General features: G+C 39.7%; 1 protein-coding gene across 8 annotated transcripts in view; it reads left to right on the top strand.

Annotated features, from left to right (window-relative positions):
- The window catches only part of METTL25 (methyltransferase like 25), a 290,596-nt gene that overhangs the window by 91,070 nt on the left and 177,371 nt on the right, over window positions 1-22,155 (top strand). For 7 of the 8 annotated variants that reach the window (XM_077265473.1, XM_077265472.1, XM_077265469.1 and 4 more), the window contains one exon: window positions 20,649-20,816. The exons of the other annotated variant lie outside the window; for it this stretch is intronic. In XM_077265473.1, the coding sequence (XP_077121588.1) occupies window positions 20,660-20,816 (157 nt within the window). In that variant the 5' untranslated portion in view covers window positions 20,649-20,659. The remainder of the gene's footprint in view (window positions 1-20,648; window positions 20,817-22,155) is intronic. 8 annotated transcript variants of the gene reach the window in all.

Below are 22,155 nucleotides of genomic sequence, written 5' to 3'. Positions count from 1 at the left end.
CACTTAAATGGTAAACTATACATGCCACTGTGTCCAGAAAAAACACTGGTGGTTGCAGGAAGGGGAGGGGTATTTAACCTCTTTGTTCCTGTCCCCTATTAGGGCGGGGAGACATCCTCCGATACTGCTGTCGTGGAAGGTTCCTAGAAACCGAATTACCGGTAAGAACTAATTCTATTTTTTATTTTGTTTTTTATTTTTAACATGGGTTGTGTTGTGTATGTGTTTTCGCAGCGCATACACAACAGGTGCACATAGCCTCGACGGGTCTGTCAGAAAGACGGGCCCAGTGCACCCGTTTTTTACAATCTGCACAGGATCCGTCATTTCAACATTTAGATGGATCCTGTGCAGATTGTAAAAACGGAAGAGTGAAAGAGGCCTTAGAGCGCATAGACTGGTGAAGATCAGGTCTATTGTATGTCCGTCTGTGTGGGATAATATAAAGGGCATATATAGTACATTATAACCAATTTCTGCAAAGAATCCTGACGTTTGCACATAGCCTTATAGTACATTTTGTAATAAGGATTTAGAAATGGATTCTGCTCCGAAACTCACATCAAAACCATTTTGAAATAAGTGTCTGATTTTAATAGGATAAAGTTCATGTGGTGTATACAGTGCTTTTTTCATGTTATTTTTGGCATTTACCATTAAAATCAATAGAAAGTAATTTTTTACATATTTTGTAGTAAAATCCACTTCAAATCCTCATCAAAAACTGTGAATATACCCTAATGAGGAAAGTCATGAATGCACATGGGTTTAGTTAGGAATATTGTGCTTACTGCCTAATGTTTTATATTCTCATAAACTACAGTAGAGAGAGCCTCAGACACGGAAGGCCACCTCTCTAATTTACATTCTCCTTTTTAGAGTATTAAGAGACCCCATGCTCCACTGATGTCAACACAATGCATCATTACTACTTGCTAGTCCCTGCTCCTCGGCAGTTTGCCACTACTCCTTTGTGTATGCTGCCTACATATAGTTAAAGAGAATCTGTCAGATCATTTTTGCATACTATACTAATAACCTCCTGAAATAGGTCTTGAGCAGCCTTTTCAGGATATGCAACTTTTATTGCTGTGCGTTGTCCCATTGTGTTGCTGTAAGCCTTGGAAAATTTAAAGTCAAGTGTCGGCTAGTCAAACGTGAAATGAATATTCACCCCTGCCCATAATTCCGTCCACCCCGCTGCACTAGCAATAGTCATTCAGTCGCAATGCTTTATTACTCGCCCGATGATCGCATTGGAATCCTCGGACTGGCCGTTGGCTCTCCTGACCGGAATGTCACCGCCGCACAGAAGTGCATGCAGTCATGCTCAGGTCATGAAAGCAGATGGCCAGTCCGAGGATTATGCAATCTATGGGTGAGTAGCACTGCAGTCGGACTGCACCCAATCACTGACACCGACGCAGGGGGATGGGTGGGATTGTGAATGCGGGAAGGGGTGAATATTCATTTTGAATACATACACTTGACTAGCCGTGTGCAACTATACATTTTCCGGAGCTTGCAGCAACACAACAAGGCCATCTACAGCGATAAACTTTACATATCCTGAAAGGGCTTGTGTCCATTTAGTTGGGAGCCGCACAAAATGACCTTGTGGGCCGAATGTGGCCCCCAGGCCGCAGGGTTTTTGCATACCTAATCTAGACAGTTTGCTACATCTAGTGAGTGCGCCACTTTATTTCTCTGTCGGAAGCATGTCTGGACCGGTTTCCTTTGTGCTGTGCTTCTATAGTGGAAGACTCTGTATTGGTCCATTTAATCCTTGCTAGTAATCAATATTGCCGTCCCTGCTTATCCACTTACAGTTTTTCTCCATGCTTCCCGGAGAGACCGGTATGTGACTGCTTCAGCCAATCAGAGTTATTTGGTAAAGAGGGTGCTCACTTAGTAAGTCCAAGGTGCTCTGGAAAAATAGAATAATGAAAAAGAAACTCCGGCACACTGTAATTTTTGGAAATAAACTCTTTTTGTTTGTTTATTATTCTTTTTTCTATATCTTATATCAAAGTATATTCTTTCAAATGGTGGAAAAAATAATGATTTTCTCAATGAGCTTCAGGTGAGCATACATATATTCATTCTGGTAGACATATATTTATTCGGACACATATAATTTTTCAACGTTTCGGCTGGAGAGCCTTTATCAAGAAACAATGTCCTTCTGTAATACATATGAAAATTGGTTTAAGACAACAAAATAATAAAATAAAATCATATAATAATATAATAACAACAAGAAGGAATTTCAAATATTGAGACATTAATATCATGTCTCATAAGAATTACTAACTCATAGCCACCATATGAAAGCATTATTTATACGTTATTAATATCTGAGGAGAATCTTCAAAAAAAATTCTTTTAAGAGAATAGAGGAAAATATTCATCTGCGTAATGTATCATATGTGTCCTTTGAACCAAAAGATCTATGCATCAATCTGATACAATGACAACACTTGGGAACAGATCCTAACTGATCCATGGTATATTCTTATAATATATTTATGAGTGAGAGATTTGGGAAGCATATGTCTCATATCTATTGTATAGGAATAAGAATGCACTGGGAATATGTAGCAGAAAAAACTTATATTTAGAGCGCCTGCTATACATCGTGTAGAAACAGAGAAAAGAGTTGCTATACTTGCAAATTTGTTGCGCAGAGGAGAAGAAAATCAGTTCTGTGAAAACAGATTAACATTATTAGTACCTGAGCAGGTAAGATATTGAAGGTTAAAACAGATACCTTGGTTCACTGACCGGTATACACTGCGTTCGGTATGTAAGTCCTGAAGAAAATGCACGACCGCTGTGCAGGAAGCGTGTGTGAAAAGACAGCGTGTTGCCGGCTTTTTACCCTTATCCGGTGCTCGTGTTCGCCCTACTGTTTCCGGGTGAGAGTTCACACAAGAACATGTGACCAGAGCGCTAATGAAAAGTCCGGAGAGAGACGAGGAGTGCCGGAAAAAGCCGATGTAGTGCGCCTGCGCTTTATATGGGTGCTCTGTTTCTAATTCCCACTTGTGTGCTAAAGGAAAAGAAGAGAAGAAAGCTTCATTAAAGCATATTATTAACATTTAATCAACTATATATATATGTGTGTATATATATCTCTTTGTAAAGATGAACATCATTTTGAGAAAATTATGATTTAAGCTTAAAGTAAGATTTGAGACATAGCTTGCGGACCTCTGCATCTACATATAAGTCACTTTGGTAATAAATGGCATTTATTTAAATCTATCATACCATCATTTATAACCAGATCTTTATATCTTAAAAGGAGATCTCATATTCTCTGTTTAAGCCATATGGCGATAAGGTTTGTAATGTGTGAATCCAAAAGGATTCACGTTCTCTCAATTTTTTGATCCTATCACCTCCTCTTCTAGCCATGGGAACACAATCTATCACTTGATATCTCAGTTGTGAAACATTATGTTTTGCTTGTATAAAATGAGCTGGAATAGGTAATAATGTTTTTCCACACCTTATAGTGGATTTGTGTTGTGAAATGCGATCTCGGATATGCTGGGTAGTTTCCCCAACATACCCGAGACCGCACGGACACTTTATCAAATATATGACAAACGAGGAGTTACATGTAAAATATCCTTTTATCTGAAATCTCTTCCCTGAGCGAGGATGTGTAAAAGAGTCCCCTTTAGATACATTTGAGCATTGATAACAACTTAAACAAGGGAATGTCCCATTGCGTGATGTAGCTAGCACTCTTTGTGTCGGTCCCCTATCTTTAGAGCCCACGTCAGCCCTAACCAGACGATCTCGTATGTTGGGACAGCGCTTATTGCAAACAATTGGTAAGGAATTAAATTCTTTCACTTGAGGGTATGCTTTGCCCAAGATGTCCCAATGTTGGAGAACACATTTATTAATAAGGTAATTGAATGGGTGGAACGTACTGACGAAGGCAAGTTTTGGTGCTTTGTGATGTTGACCTAATCTAGTTGTATCCCTCCCAGTTGAGAGAATATGGTCAGGATATCCCCTGTTGTGAAATTTAGTATTCATCTCCTGATGTCTAATTTGACTAGTGTATGGGTTAGACACAATTCTGTCAACTCGATCATGTTGTGACTTGGGAAGAGCTCTCTTTATATGATGAGGATGACAGCTGTCATATTTTAACAGACTATTTCTGTCTGTACTTTTTACATATAAATCTGTCTCTATCGTCCTGTCGTCATTAATGATCACCATGGTGTCCAAAAAATTCATTGAAGAAAAATCATATGACATTGAGAAGGTTAGGCCTGGTAGACAGGAATTGAGATCTCCGTGAAATGTGAGAAGGGTCTCAACATCACCTGTCCATATGAGAAAGACGTCATCTATATAGCGTCGCCAATATGTCACATGGGATGTGAAACTAGGATGTGTATATACGTGTGATACCTCAAATTCGTTCATGAAGATGTTGGCATACGGGGGTGCCATGTTGGAGCCCATGGCAGTGCCTTTCTTTTGTATATAAAACTGGTCTTCAAACATGAAAAAATTACGTGTTAACACCAGTGTAAGTAAATCTTGACAAAATTCTCGTTGATTACTTGAAAAATCTGTATGGTTACCCAAAAATGACATAACTGACTTCACTCCATCGTCGTGTCTAATGCTAGTATACAAACTATTCACATCCGTCGTTACCAATATACTATTGGAGGGTACTTTGCCAATATCACTAAGTGACTTTAAAAAATCTGTTGTATCCCTAAGATAGGATTTGATTTTTGGTACAAGTGGAGATAAAATTCTTTCTAGTGTAATGGCTAGAGGAGATAGTAGGGACTCTGTAGATGCTACAATAGGACGTCCTGGGGGCTTTGTTGGGTGTTTGTGAATCTTGGGAAGGGTATAAAATACAGGTATCACTGGATGTTGTTTCACCAAAAATTCCCCCATTTTTTCATCTATTGTGCCCATTTTTGTATGATGTGTCACTAAATCTCTGATTTCCCCCGTATGCCAACATCTTCATGAACGAATTTGAGGTATCACACGTATATCCACAGAATTGTGTCTAACCCATACACTAGTCAAATTAGACATCAGGAGATGAATACTAAATTTCACAACAGGGGATATCCTGACCATATTCTCTCAACTGGGAGGGATACAACTAGATTAGGTCAACATCACAAAGCACCAAAACTTGCCTTCGTCAGTACGTTCCACCCATTCAATTACCTTATTAATAAATGTGTTCTCCAACATTGGGACATCTTGGGCAAAGCATACCCTCAAGTGAAAGAATTTAATTCCTTACCAATTGTTTGCAATAAGCGCTGTCCCAACATACGAGATCGTCTGGTTAGGGCTGACGTGGGCTCTAAAGATAGGGGACCGACACAAAGAGTGCTAGCTACATCACGCAATGGGACATTCCCTTGTTTAAGTTGTTATCAATGCTCAAATGTATCTAAAGGGGACTCTTTTACACATCCTCGCTCAGGGAAGAGATTTCAGATAAAAGGATATTTTACATGTAACTCCTCGTTTGTCATATATTTGATAAAGTGTCCGTGCGGTCTCGGGTATGTTGGGGAAACTACCCAGCATATCCGAGATCGCATTTCACAACACAAATCCACTATAAGGTGTGGAAAAACATTATTACCTATTCCAGCTCATTTTATACAAGCAAAACATAATGTTTCACAACTGAGATATCAAGTGATAGATTGTGTTCCCATGGCTAGAAGAGGAGGTGATGGGATCAAAAAATTGAGAGAACGTGAATCCTTTTGGATTCACACATTACAAACCTTATCGCCATATGGCTTGAACAGAGAATATGAGATCTCCTTTTAAGATATAAAGATCTGGTTATAAATGATGGTATGATAGATTTAAATAAATGCCATTTATTACCAAAGTGACTTATATGTAGATGCAGAGGTCCGCAAGCTATGTCTCAAATCTTACTTTAAGCTTAAATCATAATTTTCTCAAAATGATGTTCATCTTTACAAAGAGATATATATACACACATATATATATAGTTGATTAAATGTTAATAATATGCTTTAATGAAGCTTTCTTCTCTTCTTTTCCTTTAGCACACAAGTGGGAATTAGAAACAGAGCACCCATATATAGCGCAGGCGCACTACATCGGCTTTTTCCGGCACTCCTCGTCTCTCTCCGGACTTTTCATTAGCGCTCTGGTCACATGTTCTTGTGTGAACTCTCACCCGGAAACAGTAGGGCGAACACGAGCACCGGATAAGGGTAAAAAGCCGGCAACACGCTGTCTTTTCACACACGCTTCCTGCACAGCGGTCGTGCATTTTCTTCAGGACTTACATACCGAACGCAGTGTATACCGGTCAGTGAACCAAGGTATCTGTTTTAACCTTCAATATCTTACCTGCTCAGGTACTAATAATGTTAATCTGTTTTCACAGAACTGATTTTCTTCTCCTCTGCGCAACAAATTTGCAAGTATAGCAACTCTTTTCTCTGTTTCTACACGATGTATAGCAGGCGCTCTAAATATAAGTTTTTTCTGCTACATATTCCCAGTGCATTCTTATTCCTATACAATAGATATGAGACATATGCTTCCCAAATCTCTCACTCATAAATATATTATAAGAATATACCATGGATCAGTTAGGATCTGTTCCCAAGTGTTGTCATTGTATCAGATTGATGCATAGATCTTTTGGTTCAAAGGACACATATGATACATTACGCAGATGAATATTTTCCTCTATTCTCTTAAAAGAATTTTTTTTGAAGATTCTCCTCAGATATTAATAACGTATAAATAATGCTTTCATATGGTGGCTATGAGTTAGTAATTCTTATGAGACATGATATTAATGTCTCAATATTTGAAATTCCTTCTTGTTGTTATTATATTATTATATGATTTTATTTTATTATTTTGTTGTCTTAAACCAATTTTCATATGTATTACAGAAGGACATTGTTTCTTGATAAAGGCTCTCCAGCCGAAACGTTGAAAAATTATGTGTCCGAATAAATATATGTCTACCAGAATGAATATATGTATGCTCACCTGAAGCTCATTGAGAAAATCATTATTTTTTCCACCATTTGAAAGAATATACTTTGATATAAGATATAGAAAAAAGAATAATAAACAAACAAAAAGAGTTTATTTCCAAAAATTAGTGTGCCGGAGTTTCTTTTTCATGCTTCAGCCAATCATTGGCCTCAGAGGTAAACGTGTCACAGCTGGGATCACATGTCCAAACTGGTGTCGCAGAGCCAATCACTGGCTGCAGTGGGTTCCTTTCCTGTCCCTGCCACAAAGGGAAGAATAGGAAATTACTATATATTTTTTTTTTTTTTTACTTTTAGGCCAAGATGAGAATAAAGGGCATGTTCACAAATTCAGTATTTGCAGCAGAAAAAGTTTGCTGCAAATACAGGAGTGTTATTAGGAATAATACTGTGTACAATATGGGTGTTTTTATGCATTTTTTTTCCCCATTAATTTGATGAGAGGACAAATGATGCAGAATGCTGAAAGAATTGACACTGAAGAAACTGCTTAAGATTTGCAAGGAAAAAATAAACAACGTGTGTGATTTCAGAAATTCATTCACTGTGATGATACCATGAAACACTGCAGTCTTTTTTGCATCAAAGACGCAACGTGTAGACCTCTCCTTTAAGGATCCATATGCACATTTACCTATTTATCTGGTGTCTGTGTGTTTTTTCTTTTTACGTTACTGTATATTCAGTTGAGTCCTAAACTATGACAGCCTCCAAGTTGAAGTTCTTTCATGTACTTTTTATTTAGTTTCCTTCCTGTTACATGGAGCTTTTAATTTTGCGTTCCTTCTACTTTAAGCAAGTCTTTTCATCTGCTCCATTATGGGGGATAGGCTTGTTATAGTGCAGCACAGAGAATCAATAAAAATAGTAATAACGCAGGCGACGCTTGTGTTGAATGATTACATGTAGCGATCATACCGCACTGTGTATTAAATGCAGCACAGAAATGAGGAGCTGTAAAGCAACTGCGCAAGTAACGATCAGCTTTGATAGTGCAAATGGCCCAATAAAGCTTAATTTAGGTGTTTCATACGTTCTTTCCCATAAGGCTTGAAAGTTCAAAGCCTTCTTTTACAAGGATGTGGAGCGGCATTGTTAGAGGCAAGTATTGAAAGGATCAGATTTCCCTACTTAAACACATTAACATACTCTTTTAGCGCTAATCAATTTTTGCTCATAAAGCATTAAAATGCTAACCAGATTGCTGCTCCGGATCAAAGCGGATAATACATTTTACAAGTGGAACGTGCCCATTCAGGAAGCGAGAAGGGTTTCCGTGTAATATTCACGTGAACTTCCAGGGATCATATATTGGAGAATTGTGTTTTTTATTTGTTTTAGTAGAACCTTTTTTTAGAAACAGATATATCAAATCACAACTGTAATAAATCTGGACCATAGCATAGCCTTCTATGTATGTCCATAGTCTGATGGTGTTCTCACATGGAAAGGCCACTGCGGTTTGTTAGCTATTTGGAAAGTTGTGAGTAAAGATCAGCTGGATTATACTCCTGGAATACTATACAATTTATCATTTCCAATGTGTACTTTCTATCGCAAAGTCCTAGATGGTCAGGGTTATATCTAGACTAAAATAAAATCTATCTCTATTTTCAAAAGATTAATAATCTGTAGTCTTCCATCAGTTTTTCTTATCATAGATATCCATACACCGCTAGGTCCTGCTGGGTACGTGTGTAGAACATTTTTAATCACAGACTCGGGAAATCGGATTTTACACCGTCGTTCAGTTCTTTGGGACGGCTGATTTGGGTTCTATTTCAGTGTCCTTGCAAAATTTTATATTGATGCTGAGTGAATTTGCACCTCTTAAAGGGAATGTGTACTCGGAAAATTGTGCACCATCTTAATCTGGATATATGTAAAGTTAGACATATAATTTAGTTTTTTTTTAATATAACATAGGAGCTGCTGTGTGCCACTGATCATTGGGGTTCAAAAAGAAAATTGCTCCTTGTAAAACAGCATGAATCCAATACCATTGACCACTAGAGAAAATTGACAAGAAAAGTATCTATCTATCTATCTATCTATCTATCTATCTATCTATCTATCTATCTATCTATCATTAGAAATATAGGCAGTGCAGTCCCTTTAAAAAAAAAAGAAAAACACCATTGTTTGATCTGCTGATTTAAAAGAAATGTTAATACGTGGCTTGGTGCCTGTCCTATTCCCCATGGTTTGGTCTCTCTAGTTGTAGAGGATGGATTCTCTTATTTGTAATAAATCAGTACTAGTTTCAACCCGCATAAACACATTCCACTCTCTCCGATCATTCAGCCGGCAGATATCTTTCCATTTCTCCCATAGCCAAGAGCTTTCGCTAAGGCAAAAGTGCTCCTGTGTCTTCTGAGATAGCCACTGCAAGACATCAGCCTTAAAAGGATTAGTAGTCCGAAATTAGACATGCAGGATCCTTCTCTTCCTTGACGGTCATCTGTCCAGTACCCCCATACACAGACACATCTGCCAGACCTGTGAATATCGGTGGACTAACCTGACATTAGTCTTATATGTATGGGGGACTTTACAGAGCAGAATTGTAATATCTGTTGATGATGCGAAGCTCTATTAGCATTTTATGATGAGTTTGTGCACAGCAGCCAATCTGAACAGCAGAAAGCCATATGGGAAGGATGATGCAGCAACTTGAGCCTTAGGCTATGTCCCACAATGATTTTTTGGTGCATTCTTTTGAAAATATATAGCTTAAAAAAACTCAAGTAACCTATTTGACTTAATGGGTGTAGAAAATCTGCAACATCAATAACTCCGCAAAAGCTCCTCTTCGGAACGGAGCCGTAGCTGGTCTCTGCCACCAGGATGCTGTATAAAGAAAAGTCTTAGAGGACTTGTCACTAGGTCAAAAAAGTAACTTGTTTTTATTCTTATTTAGTCTTGGTACTCCCTAATATTTCATTATTTTTTTGTTTGTTTTTTTAAATGTGCCATAATGTTCCAGAGATATGGGCCTCTTTTATTTATTGCCACTTTTTGTGATCTTTCTCAAAAGGGGTTTTTGCTCACAGGATTCCATGGGGGGCACGTCCATTGATAAAGACCATAAGCACTAAATAATCAGACCCAGATCTCTGGAACCATATAACGGTTTAAAGAAACAAACAAGAATAAAACAGCAGGAATAAAATAAGAGCAAAAAGTGGCCACTTTTGACCTGCTGAAATCTCCTCTTTAACCATCTTTTCAGTTATCCATTTAAAAGGTATCAACCACTGAGGACTAAATATTTTTCTCTTTAAATAAGAGAATTGTGTACGCTTTAAAACATGGCAGATACAACAACAGTAAAAAGTCACATTGCATATTTCAGGATGAAAAGACTCTAGGTAATGATGTTTAACCCCGTAATGATGGCTGCCATAAATGTACGGACTCTGGGTCTGAGCCCGCTCCATGCAGCGTGGTTTGCCCCTGTGTTGCATGCCTACTATCAATAAATACAGACTTTGGCTGTCGTTGGCCATCTGCGTGTACATCTCTCCTTTGTTTTTTCCTCCAGTGGGTGTAACTGTATGCACCATGTATGTGTTCTGATATTTGGCTTTGTAGATACCTGATATCCTATTTTACGATTTGTTGCTAATTAAAGGCAATGCATCTTTACATTGTTACCAAGGATTACATTTGTCTTCTTAAAGTGATCCTAAAATGTTAAAAAATAAGCTCATCGTGATGAAACTTTCCTGTAACACGTCTACTTAGAAGGTGCTAAAATGTCTGGTATCTAGTGTTTTGCTCCCTAAGGTAGCGACATGATGACGTCTGTATTAATACAATAACCTGATAGTTATATAACAATGTGCTATGTATATCCTAATGGCTATCACCACTTCAGTCTTTCCACGAAGCAATGCTGTTTTTAAAGAGAAAGCTTACACCTTGGGTTTTTCTCCCATATGTTGGCAGTTTAACAGCATCTTATGCAGAATCCTCCTTGTAAATTCATTGGGTTGTAATCGAGCCAGGACAGGCAATAAATTTCAACTTTGAGTTTCATCCGAGCCAGGTATTAAAATGTGCCTTGGAACCAGAAAAGGTAGATGTTTGGCCAAACATAAATTTAGAAAGAACACTTTCTATAAGATGCAATGCACAGAAAATCCAAATGATCTATCTATGTGGTTTGAGACCTTTTCACAGCCAGCTCATTAAATTTCAGGCTTCTCACTCAATGGTAAACCAGAAAGTCAGGATGTTTCCCTATAGCATTAACGGAACCTAATCCAAATAATACTTAGCTGGAAGAAAAACACTTGGCCAGTAATGCGTATCGCATGGACCCCTATAGCCTATTCCCTAAGTATTTTCTTGGGTAGACAAAATCAATACCATACTATACCATACCATACCAAAATATAGAGTGGGCAATGTTCTGTATTCCAAGGGATTTGTAGGTGACCTCAACATTGTGTTATACTTTATGTCTGCAGAGCAGAGCCAAATACCAAATGTATTATTACAAGTATATTTCACCACTTAGTCCTATGGGCACAGTGAGAACATTAATATGCCAATGTTTTAGTTTATATACCCCTTACGGACGACTAAAATAGATTGCTAAGACCGAGCTACAAATAAATGAAAGAACATTTCCAGACAAAATCCCCAAAAAAATGCTTTTCTTATAATATGGCGTCCAAAACATGTACCGAGGATTATACCCTTTATTCCTTGGGAGAGCCAGTTATATAGGAAATGGCAGCAGCCTCCGCTTTTCTAAGGTTTATGGCCATCAGTAGGGTTATCGCCTGATGTCTACACAACAGGAAGAACAGCCATATATGAATTTACCCCAAGGCACACATTCAGTATTTGGTGGTTATTTTACCTCAGTATTTGTAAGCCTCAAACAGGAGTGGGTGATAAATCCAGACATGGTGATGTGTTTCTATTCTACTTTTCTTCTGCTTGTCCCACTCCTGATTTTGGCTTACAAATATTGAGGTAAAAAACTTCACTTACTACTCAACGTGTGCACGTGGCCTAACAGGTAATATCTGCCATCAGTTCACCTCGAGGGATTGACGCCCAGCTGTCAAAGACCTTCATGTACATCAGGGACGCACAACTCCTGTCCTCCAGGGCCACCAGCAGTGCATGTTTTCAGGATTTCCTTAGTATTGCAAAGGTGATAATTTAACCCCTTGGTGACCAAGCCAATGTTTACAATTGACCATTGTCACTTTGAGGTTACAGCTCTGGAAAGCTTCAACTTATCCCACTGATTCTGAGACTGTTTTTTCGTGACATTTTTTTTTTGTTTTTGTTTACACAGCTAAAGACATATGCTACATTTTAAGGCTTATTAAAAGGATTGTGTGACTTTGCACCTCTTTGGGGTAAAAAGAACCAACAAATAAGCGTCTTGGGATTTGCAGCAGTTATTCAAACATTGTGGGCCTTTATGAATCGGACTCAAAATCTGCAAAGGACAAAAACAAATGAAAACTAAGTGCTATATTTTTTGGCTTTTATTCTTTTTATTTATTTTTTTATTGCACCTTTTTAGAGTATAAAGTCGCTCGATCCTTTCAATGAGCTTTTATCCCTTCATCACATCGCGATTTTCAGTTTTTGCATTTCCATTTTTTCATCCCCTTGTTTCAAGAGCCATAACTTTTTTTATTTTTCCGTCACTATATCTTTATGAGGGTTGTTTTTTGCAGGTCGAGTTGTAATGTTGAATGACACCATTAATTTTATCACATAGTGGACTAGAAAACAGGAAAAATAATAACAAATGTGGTGAAATTGTAAAAGAAAATGCAATTCCAACATTTTTTTTTTATTTACCGTGCTCACTATATGGTAAAACTGACCCGCCATTATTATTCTCCAGGTCACAACTATTAGACAACGACCCAACCTGTGTGTGTGTTTGCGTGTAATATTTTTGGGTCACTATAACGGAATAAGGCGTGGTTTTTTTTTTGTTTTTTTTTCAGGGACCTATTGTACCTTTTTGATTTTACCCTTTTAATGCATGCATCATTAGCATTTTATCTTTATTGAATTATTTGGAAGATCTAAGCAAAAACACAAACAGTTCTTTTACATTTTTATTTTACCCTAGTCCGCTCTGGCATAAATTACCGTATATACTCGAGTATAAGCCGACCCGAGTATAAGCCGACCCCCCATAATTTTGCCACAAAAAAATGGGAAAACTTATTGACTCGAGTATAAGCCTAGGGTGGAAAATGCAGCAGCTACCGGTGAATTTCAAAAATAAAAATAGATGCTCCATACTGTTCATTATGGCCCCATAGCTGTGCCATATAGTGCTCTGCACCATTATTGCCCCATAGCTGTGCCATATAGTGCTCTGCACCATTATTGCCCCATAGCTGTGCCATATAGTGCTCTGCACCATTATTGTCCCATAGCTGTGCCATACAGTGCTCTGCACCATTATTGCCCCATAGCTGTGCCATATAGTGCTCCGCACCGTCCATTATTGCCCCATAGCTGTGCCATACAGTGCTCTGCACCATTATTGCCCCATAGCTGTGCCATATAGTGCTCTGCACCGTCCATTATTGCCCCATAGCTGTGCCATACAGTGCTCTGCACCATTATTGCCCCATAGCTGTGCCATACAGTGCTCTGCACCATTATTGCCCCATAGCTGTGCCATACAGTGCTCTGCACCATCCATTATTGCCCCATAGCTGTGCCATACAGTGCTCTGCACCATTATTGCCCCATAGCTGTGCCATATAGTGCTCTGCACCATTATTGCCCCATAGCTGTGCCATACAGTGCTCTGCACCATTATTGCCCCATAGCTGTGCCATATAGTGCTCTGCACCATTATTGCCCCATAGCTGTGCCATATAGTGCTCTGCACCGTCCATTATTGCCCCATAGCTGTGCCATATAGTGCTCTGCACCATTATTGCCCCATAGCTGTGCCATACAGTGCTCTGCACCATTATTGCCCCATAGCTGTGCCATATAGTGCTCTGCACCATTACTGCCCCATAGCTGTGCCATATAGTGCTCTGCACCATTACTGCCCCATAGCTGTGCCATATAGTGCTCTGCACAGTTGCCCCATAGCTGTGCCATACAGTGCTCTGCACCATTGCCCCATAGCTCTGCCATATAGTGCTCTGCACCGTCCATTATTGCCCCATAGCTGTGCTGCTGCTGCAATAAAAATAATAAAACACATACTCACCTCTCTTGCAGCTCCTCGGCGCCATCTTCCCGGCGTCTCCCTGCACTGACTGATCAGGCAGAGGGCGGCGCGCACACTATATGCGTCAACGCGCCCTCTGACCTGCACAGTCAGTGAGGAGAGAGAGAGAGACGCCGGGAAGATGGAGACAGCGCCCGGCGTGTGGAACGAGGACAGGTGAATATGCAATACTTACCTGCTCCCGGCGTCCCGCTCCTTCCCCCGGACAGCTGGTCTTCGGTGCCGCAGCCTCTTCCTCTATCAGCGGTCACCGGCACCGCTTCATTAGAGAAATGAATAGGCGGCTCCGCCCCTATGGGAGGTGGAGCCGCCTATTCATTTCTCTAATGAGCGGTCCCACGTGACCGCTCAGGGGAAGAGGCTGCTGCACCCGGAGACCGTGTGACAGGCAGGGGGAGCGACAGGAGCGCCGGGACTAGGTGAGTATATGACAGTGCTCACCCGCCGACCCCACCGCCGACCGTGACTCGAGTATAAGCCGAGGGGGCACTTTCAGCCCAAAAATTTGGGCTGAAAATCTCGGCTTATACTCGAGTATATACGGTACATGTATTTTTAAAGGGGTTGTGCAGCACATTTATAGAATTTGACAGACTCAAACATGTGGAATCTTAACAATGTGTAATGTACTCACTTGGGATTCTTATTTTTTTTTTTCTTAATAAATACAAACTATTGGCACTCTTCATGTGATCGCTGCAAATGAGGTTTGCAAACTGTCATTGATGTACTGACTGCTTTATCTACTGCTTCATTTAATTGGGACCATTGAGAAAAGTGGAAGGGAAAGGGTTCGCGTTCGATCCCAAGTATGCAAATTGCATGTGGAGCAGCCTTATTATGATCACCCAGGGGTACGAAGACAGCGTGCATGTGTATATATTTGCATGCATGTGTGTAGTGAATATATTATTATATGATATGCCTGATATATGCACACACTCATGATCTGTGTGTGTATGTATGTGTGTATGTCCGGGATTGGCATCTGAACCGTCGCAGCTACAGCCACAAAATTTTGCACAGTCACACGTCTGGACCCCGAGAGCGTCAAAGCTATGTTGTGAGGTGAAATTTTAACCCCGCGCTTTCCAATTCACCAAACAATTTTGCCCCTATCTACATAATGGGGAAAAAATGAAAGGAAAAGTGTTGGAGGCAAATTAACAGCTGCCAGATGTGAATAAGGGGGACTTAAAGAATGAGAGCGATGGCGCCAAAGAGTATATACTGTACAGTTGCTAAGGTGGGGCCCCGACATGGGATAATCACCACACCACCACGGGGATATGAACACACACACAAAATGCGCAACACACTACCACGTGCTCGAACACATATACCACCCTCAGCGCACATTTCACCACACATACACCAACCTCGCCACATAAAAGTTGAAACACAAAAGTCGCCGCTCAAAACTCGCCACGCGCAAAACTCTCCACATGCAAAACTCGACACACGTGCAAATCTCACCTCATGGAAAACTCGCCACACGCAAAACTTGCACACGCGGAAAAATTGCCACATGCACAAAAGTTGCAACACATGCAAAAGTTGCCTCACACAAAACTTGCACATACTCAAAAGGCACCACACATAAAACTCGCCACGCGCAAAACTCGCCATGCGCAAAACTTGCTGCACACAACTTGCTACACTAACCTGTCACATGCAACTCGGCACACAAAAAGTTGCTACACGCATGTCGCCACATGAAACTCGCCCTAAAACACACACAAGTCTGGTATTATCCTTCAAAAATAAAAATCTGATTAATAAGCTGACAAACTACAAGAGCAACAAATGTAGCATATAGGAATCCGGCAGCTGTCAGTCACATGACCAGTCTATTATGTGTATGTGTGAGCTAATATATACTGCCAGGGGGTGGGCTTACTGTTGGCTGGGGATTTATCAGGCTGCCAATTTAGCTTACAAATACTGAGGTAAAAATACTGACCAAATAACGTGTGAACGAGGTCTAATACAGGAGGAGATGACATACAGATATATACTATATACAGGAGGAGATGACACACAGGTATATACTATTTACAGGGGAGATGACACACAGGTATATACTATATACAGGAGAGATGACACACAGGTGTATACTATATAGAGGAGGAGATGACATACAGGTACATACTACATACAGCAGAAGATGACATACAGGTATATACTATATACAGAAGGAGATGACACACAGGTATATACTATATACAGGAGCAGATTACCTACAGGTATATAGTTTATACAGGAGGAGATGACATACAGGTATATGCTATGTATAGGAGGAGATGACATACAGGTATATACTATATACAGGAGGAGATTACATACAGGTATATACTATATATAGGAGGAGATGACACAGGTATATACTATATACAGGGGAGATGACACACACAGCAGGTATATACTATATACAGGGGAGATGACATACAGGTATATACTATATACAGGAGATGACATACAGGTGTATACTATATATAAGGGAGATGACAAACATGTATATACTGAGGTGAAAATGAGAGGTGTGAGGTGAAAATGAATAGGTGTGAGTGCAAAATGACAGGAGTGAGGGAAAATAGTGGAGTGATCGGAAAATGACAGATGTGAGGTCGAAATGACAAGTGTTAGGGGGGAATGAGAGGAGTGAGGGGGAAATAAGAGGAGTGAGGGAAAATGAGAGGTGTGAGGGAGAAAATGAGATGTGAGGGGGAAAATGAAAGATGTGATGGGGAAAATGAGAGGCGTGATGGGAAAATAAGAGAAGTGGGGTGCTATAACTAACCACAGAGATTTACTATGCCCAGGCAACGCCGGGCTCTTCAGCTAAAATATATATATATATATATATATATATATATATATATATATATATATATATATATATATATATATATATATATATATATATATAATTAGTACAGCCAAAAGTTTGAACACACCTCATTTAAAGATTTTTCTGTATTTCCATGACTATGAAAATTGTACATTCACGCTGAAGGCATCAAAACTATGAAATAACACATGTGGAATTATATACTTAACAAAAAAGTGTGAAAACAGAAAATATTTTATATTCTAGGTTATTCAAAGTAGCCGCCTTTTGCTTTGATGACTGCTTTGCACACTCTTGGCATTCTCTTGATGAGCTTCAAGAGGTAGTTACCGGGAATGGTTTTCACTTCACAGGTGTGCCCTGTCAGGTTTAATAAGGTTGATTTCTTGCCTTATAAATGGGGTTGGGACCATCAGTTGTGTTGTGCAGAAGTCTGGTGGATACACAGCTGACAGTCCTACTGAATAGACTGTTAGAATTTGTATTATGGCAAGAAAAAAGCAGCTAAGTAAAGAAAAACGAGTGGCCATCATTACTTTAAGAAATGAAGGTCAGTCAGTCCGAAAAATTGGGCAAACTTTGAAAGTGTCCCCAAGTGCAGTTGCAAAAACCATCAAGCGCTACAAAGAAACTGGCTCACATGAGGACCGCCCCAGGAAAGGAAGACCAAGAGCCACCCCTGCTTCTGAGGATAAGTTTATCCGAGTCACCAGCCTCAGAAATCGCAGGTTAACAGCAGCTCAGATTAGAGACCAGGTCAATGCCACACAGAGTTCTAGCAGCAGACACATCTCTACAACAACTGTTAAGAGGAGACTTTGTGCAGCAGGCCTTCATGGTAAAATAGCTGCTAGGATACCACTGCTAAGGACAGGCAACAAGCAGAAGAGACTTGTTTGGGCTAAAGAACACAAGGAATGGACATTAGACCAGTGGAAATCTGTGCTTTGGTCTGATGTGTCCAAATTTGAGATCTTTGGTTCAAACCACCGTGTCTTTGTGCGACGCAGAAAAGGTGAACCGATAGACTCTACATGCCTGGTTCCCACATTGAAGCATGGAGGAGTGATGGTGTGGGGGTGCTTTGCTGGTAATGCTCTTGGGGATTTATTCAAAATTGAGGGCATACTGAACCAGCATGGCTATCACAGCATCTTGCAGCGGCATGCTATTCCAACCGGTTTACGTTTAGTTGGACCATCATTCATTTTTCAACAGGACAATGACCCCAAACACACCTCCAGGCTGTGTAAGGGCTATTTGACCAAGAAGGAGAGTGATGGGGTGCTAAGCCAGATGACCTGGCCTCCACAGTTACCAGACTTGAACCCAATCGAGATGGTTTGGGGTGAGCTGGATCGCAGAGTGAAGGCAAAAGGGCCAAGAAGTGCCAAGGATCTCTGGGAACTCCTTCAAGATTGTTGGTAGACCATTCCCGGTGACTACCTCTTGAAGCTCATCAAGAGAATGCCAAGAGTGTGCAAAGCAGTCATCAAAGCAAAAGGTGGCTACTTTGAAGAACCTAGAATATAAGACATATTTTCAGTTGTTTCACACTTTTTAGTTACGTATACAATTCCACATGTGTTAATTCATAGTTTCGATATCCTCAGCGTGAATGTGTACAATTTTCATAGTCATGAAAATACAGAAAAAACTTTAAATGAGAAGGTGTGTCCAAACTCTTTAAACAAAACAATTCAGATGCAGTTGAAGTTCAGACTTTCAGCTTTCATTTGAGAGTATCCACATTAAAATTGGATGAAGGGTTTAGGAGTTTCAGCTCCTTAACATGTGCCACCCTGTTTTTAAAGGGACCAAAAGTAATTGGACAATTGACTCCAAGGCTATTTCATGGACAGGTGTGGGTAATCCCTTCGTTATGTCATTCTCAATTAAGCAGATAAAAGGCTTGGAGTTGATTTGAGGTGTGGTGCTTGCATTTGGAAGGTTTTGCTGTGAAGTAAACATGCGGTCAAAGGAGCTCTCCATGCAGGTGAAACAAGCCATCCTTAAGCTGCGAAAACAGAAAAAACCCATCCGAGAAATTGCTACAATATTAGGAGTGGCAAAATATACAGTTTGGTACATCCTGAGAAAGAAAGAAAGCACTGGTGAACTCATCAATGCAAAAAGACCTGGGCGCCCATGGAAGACAACAGTGGTGGATGATCGCAGAATAATCTCCATGGTGAAGAGAAACCCCTTCACAACAGCCAACCAAGTGAACAACACTCTCCAGGAGGTCGGCATATCAATATCCAAATCTACCATAAAGAGAAGACTGCATGAAAGTAAACATAGAGGATTCACTGCACGGTGCAAGCCACTCATAAGCATCAAAAATAAAAAGGCTAGACTGGAATTTGCTAAAAAACATCTAAAAAAGCCAGCACAGTTCTGGAAGAACATTTTTTGGACAGATGAAACCAAGATCAACCTCTATCAGAATGATGGAAAGAGAAAAGTATGGCGAAGGCGTGGTACAGCTCATGATCCAAAGCATACCACATCATCTGTAAAACACGGCGGAGGCAGTGTGATGGCTTGGGCATGCATGGCTGCCAGTGGCACTGGGTCACTAGTGTTTATTGATGATGTGACACGGGACAGAAGCAGCCGAATGAATTCTGAGGTATTCAGACCCACACTGTGTGCTCAGATCCAGCCAAATGCAGCCAAAGTGATTGGTCGTCGTTTCATACTACAGATGGACAATGACCCAAAACATAAAGCCAAAGAAACCCAGGAGTTTATTAAAGCAAAGAAGTGGAATATTCCTGAATGGCCAAGTCAGTCACCTGATCTCAACCCAATTGAGCATGTATTTCACTTGTCAAAGACTAAACTTCAGACAGAAAGGCCCACAAACAAACAGCAACTGAAAACTACTGCAGTGAAGGCCTGGCAGAGCATCAAAAAGGAGGAAACACAGAGTCTGGTGATGTCCATGAGTTCAAGACTTCAGACAGTCATTGCCAACAAAGGGTTTTCAACCAAGCACTAAAAATAAACATTTTATTTAAAATTATTGAATCTGTCCAATTACTTTTGGTCCCTTTAAAAACAGGGTGGCACATGTTAAGAAGCTGAAACTTCTAAACCCTTCATCCAATTTTAATGTGGATACCCTCAAATGAAAGCTGAAAGTCTGAACTTCAACTGCATCTGAATTGTTTTGTTTAAAATTCATTGTGGTAATGTCTAGAACCAAAATAAGAAAAATGTTGTCTCTGTCCAAATATATATGGACCTAACTATATATATATATATATATATATATATATATATATATATATATATATATATATATATATATATATAGTTGTGTATATTTCATATTGATCAGATCTCTGGAGTCCCCTACAGAAACATTATTTCCTGATTGCCAAGCTGCAAATGAAGCTTATTTATTGTTGGGTGCTAAATATTGCTTGTATACAGCTAATAATCCTTTTTTTTTCCACAGATGCTCCAGACATGACCAGTATATTCTCTCCAGCCACTAACCAACTAGTGAACTTGGAATCATTTGTAGAAGCTGCTCGGTACAATTCCCTGATGAATTTAGGGTTGTGCACGACCATTGATGAAATATTAGAAACTTTTGCTTCCCAAAGAAAGGATAAACTTGGTGGTTAGTATTTATTTATTTTATATCTCATGATCTCGTTATATCATGTATCCTAATCGGCAGCACAGAGGCTCAATGATTAGCACTGCAGCTTTGTTGCACTGGGATATTGGGTTCAATTCCCACCAAGGACAACATCGGAAAGGAGTTTTCATGTTCTCCTTGTGTTTGCGTGGGTTTCTTCACACTTTCTAAAGACATACAAATAGAGAATTCAGATTGCGAGCCCCAATGGTGACAGCGACGGTAATGTCTGTAAAGCGCTGCGGAATTAATGGCGCTATATAAGGGAGTAATCTCTACACATAATTTGTGATGTATTTTAAAGTTTGCTTCATTGCAAGCCTCCTTGCCCATCACATTATATTAAATGGGATTGACTGACATATTTTTCAGAAAGAAGTGATTATAAAATAATAATGGAAGCTATACTTGAATGGGTTGTCCCCAAAAAGGTAAATTTTAATTAATAGATCTTCTACTAAAAATACAGTTCAGTAATTGGATGTGTTTTAAAAAAAAAATGTTCCTCTCACGAGATATTATAAATGTGCCTTTGTTTAATGGCTGCGTCTCATTGTGCGGCAACATGGTTGGATATGTCGCAAGTCCCGGGCAGCTGAGGAAGCAAAAGAGTATAGAGACAGGACCTCCTTTTGCTACATAGAGCTTATATGGATTCAGCTAGTCAGTATTTAATCACGTGATGTCATAGACTTAATGGAAGAGAGATGAATTAGCTGGGTAAAAAGGGTATAACATGATGACTGCAATATTTTGAAGGATAAAAAATGATAAAAACTTTGATGGGAGGAGTGCTTTTTTTAAGGATGAATAGAATGTCATCAAATGCAATCCTTAGGCTTCTTTTACACTTGCAGTGTTTTTGCGACCCCAATACTTTTTATATGGGGCCGCAAAAATTCGTTGGAGTGCCTGTTCGATATTTTTCACGGCTTACTGACACGGCCCCCATTGAAAATCAATGCGGCCGCAAAAACAACGGAAGCTTGTTTTTGTGGTGCACCGTGAAGACCGTATTTGCGGAACGCCAGTTTTTTTTTTCAATACTTTTTCACTAGTATTCGAAACTAGAAAAACGACGATCCGCAACATTTTTGCTGCCCGTTTTTGCAGGAGACTGAAAATTACGGCAAAACTGCCCACAAAAACAGGCCGCAAAAACCACGGCAAGTGTGAAAAAAGAAGCCTTAGATATTGTCCTCTTATATCTTATATTCATCTTAGCTGGGTTCTATAACTCTAACATACAGCCATGTTTGGGTCTATGGGTCTAAAGCATCATAGGTGGGAATATTGCCATAAATTTGCTCACTTTGCA

Source organism: Ranitomeya variabilis, chromosome 5 (genome assembly GCF_051348905.1).
Source record: "Ranitomeya variabilis isolate aRanVar5 chromosome 5, aRanVar5.hap1, whole genome shotgun sequence".
Lineage (NCBI taxonomy): Eukaryota > Metazoa > Chordata > Amphibia > Anura > Dendrobatidae > Ranitomeya > Ranitomeya variabilis.
Note: the sequence above shows the minus strand (reverse complement) of the source record. Positions and strands in the feature narration are given on the sequence as shown.